This window comes from Phalaenopsis equestris, unplaced genomic scaffold, assembly GCF_001263595.1.
Source record: "Phalaenopsis equestris unplaced genomic scaffold, ASM126359v1 Scaffold000421, whole genome shotgun sequence".
Lineage (NCBI taxonomy): Eukaryota > Viridiplantae > Streptophyta > Magnoliopsida > Asparagales > Orchidaceae > Phalaenopsis > Phalaenopsis equestris.
Genome location: NW_018164862.1, coordinates 252,342 through 255,261, shown reverse-complemented (window position 1 = coordinate 255,261; position 2,920 = coordinate 252,342). Strand labels below are relative to the sequence as shown.

Genomic DNA, 2,920 nt, shown 5'->3' with positions numbered 1-2,920 from the left:
TGAAACCGTCCGCATCCGCGTCAACCCTTGACCAAATCTCTCCTTATCAATCAATACCTATTTATTATCTCCCCCATCGCCAATCTTCATCGCCAACCTCACATGCACCAAATGGCTCGCTCGAAGAAGAAGAATCCATACGCGTCTCGCGGCCTGGACAAGTTTTCTTCCGTTGTGTCGGCGCTCCAGGCGAAGAAGAAGAAGATCATGTCCGGCGCGGGCTCCAACGGTATCGCTTCGGTCCGTTTCATGTGTTCCGATTCTTGTGATTGGACTCCGGTCGTCGTTCGGCGGAGGGAGGAGGAGGAAGAGGGTAAGAGGAGCGGGGAAGGAGGAGATTTGCCGCCGCCGTCGCAGCAGAAGAGGGAGAAGATGGAGAAGAAGGAGATTAGGTGGTGGAGATGGAGGCCTTCGTATTATATGATGGGGGTGGTGCTTCTGATTTTGCTCTGTTTTGTTGTTTCGGGGAGGGGGTTTGCGATTTGCTGCGTGAGCGTGTGCTGGTATTTGTTGCCGGTGTTGAGGGGGGAGGAGAGTGGGGAGAGGAGGAGGGGGAGGTGGAGGTGATTTTATTTATTTATTTTTTTTTTTAATTTTCTGCGTGGATGTGAATTGAGAGATTGATATGAATCATTCAATTGAAATGTAAATATTTATTTGTTTTGTAGTTCATCATTGAAATGGGCTTTATTTTTTAGTGAGTTCCTTCATTTTAATTTTTGAATGATTTGCTTATTTTAATTATAAAATACACCGAGTAATTTATATGTATTTAAATGTCTAACATCTATACTTTAATTTTTATCACTTGGATGAATGTTAGTTTTACCCCTCGTGAAATACTTTTGTCCCTCTTAAAATATCAATTTGTCATTCATTACTCAAACTTCTCTCACGTTGAGTCTAGAAGGACGGTTTGCTCCCCATTCTCTCTCTCTCTTTCTTTTCCTCTCGTCAATCCAAGGCTTTATATAGTGGGTTTGATCCACAAGACTTATTTGAATTCAATGGTCACTAACACTAACTTCTCCGAAATTATATTAGAATTGTTGTTAATTAAAAAAAAGCTATTATTAGTCCACATTTAGAGTAAACAAAAAAATTAAAGCAAATAGAATCCACATCCAAGCTATAAAAAATGTTGTAATAATTAATTTGAAAATGGCTAAAGTTCTAATTAATAGTTTGCTAGCAACAAATATAAAAATAACAAATACATTAAATAATAAAAAAATAATATTGTGGTAGCTAAAAAAACTATAAAAACAAAAAAATGTGTAATTTTATAGTAACGACCAATCAACCAAGTTCTTCGTTATCATAGCATGTAGATAAATATCCATCAAGCAGAAATACCCCTCAGAAAAAAAATTATATAAGGAAATCAGTATTTAGCATATGTCCAAATACTGATTTCCCCTGCGCTAGGCCCCATGATAAGAGCCCACAGTGACCCTGCCACCAACAGGCCAAAGCTTGTACGCGCACGCGCGCACACACACAGGTAAAAGGGAATCAATATTTAGCAGATGTCCAAATACTGATCTCCCCTGCGCTAGGCCCCATGATAGGAGCCCACGGTGACCCTGCCACCAACAGGTCAAAGCTTGTGTGTGTGTGCGCGCACACACACACGGTTGTGTTTTTCGTCATCCAATCCAATTAATGTTTTAACATGCAACATATTTATTGATAACTAATTGAAAAAATTTAAAAGGGCACCGCCCATTGCACTCTTCTGCCAAAGTGCCAATTTTCATGTTCCTGCAACTGAGGTTAACCCACCGTGTTGATTCACAAGCCTTATATTTTGAGGTGTAAACTAGTCGAGCAGGTTGTGTTTTTCGTCATCCAATCCAATTAATGTTTGAACATGCAACATATTTATTGATAACTAGCTGTAAAAATTTAAAAGAGCACCGCCCACTACACTCTCCTGCCAAAGTGCCAATTTTCATGTTCCTACAACCGAGGTTAACCCACCGTGTTGATTCACAGGCCTTATATTTTGAGGTGTAAACCAGTCGAACACAAGCAAATCAGGCTTAGCTCCCGTTTGGCTCTTTAAAAAATATCATTGTTTGTGTTTGGTTCGTTTATATTTCGAACACAAAAAGTGTATTCGCGTTCAGCTCGTTTGCTTAGCGAGACGAACACGAGTTGTTCGCAAACAAAGAGTTATTTTGGCAACCCTAATCACACAGTCGTAGAATGTTAAGAGTTGGGGTAAATTTTAAATCTTATTGTTTATATTAAAACATCATTAGGGGTGGATTCAATAGTCTTTTATTGAAGAAATTATCCCTCATTTATATATCCTAGGGATACTTTGTAAAGTTACATGTTTGTCCATGCTAAACCCTACTTTAATAGGGACATTACAAGTCATTATTACATATTTTCATATTTGTATCCGACTCGGGACCCTTTATTAATATACATAACTGACTTTGGCACCATTGTGTATTCACAAGCTTGAAGAGCAACGCTTAGGATGTGTTTGGGACGGCGGTTCCGTGACGGTGCGGCGCCGCACCGCAATTTTTTTTTTTGTTTGGGAAATTTTTTTTTTGTCTGCATTTTCAAAAAAATGCAGCTAAAAATTCGCGAACAACGAGCTTTTTTGACAGCCCTAGTCGAGCACAGGCGAGTCAGGCTTAGCTCCTGTTTGACTCTTTAAAAAATATCATTGTTTGTGTTCGGTTCGTTTATATTTCGAACACAAAAGTATAACCGTGTTCAACTCGTTTGCTTAGCGAGACGAACACGAGTTGTTCGCAAACAAAGAGTTATTTTGACAACCCTAATTACGCAGTCGTAGAATGTTAAGAGTTGGGGTAAAATTTAAATCTTATTGTTTTTATTAAAACTTCATTGGGGGGGGGGGGGGGGATAAACACTCTTTATAATGGAAATTCTC

General features: G+C 39.1%; 1 protein-coding gene across 1 annotated transcript; it reads left to right on the top strand.

The window, feature by feature from the left end:
* On the top strand, positions 1-567 carry LOC110027213. The gene has a single exon (XM_020728543.1). The coding sequence runs from the start codon at positions 103-105 to the stop codon at positions 565-567; it is 465 nt and encodes a 154-aa protein (XP_020584202.1). The 5' UTR covers positions 1-102.
* Positions 568-2,920: the final 2,353 nt, after the last annotated feature.

Excerpts from the sequence above, each read along its gene's own strand:
- LOC110027213 (XM_020728543.1), top strand. The coding sequence starts at position 103 with ATGCACCAAATGGCTCGCTCGAAGAAGAAGAATCCATACGCGTCTCGC.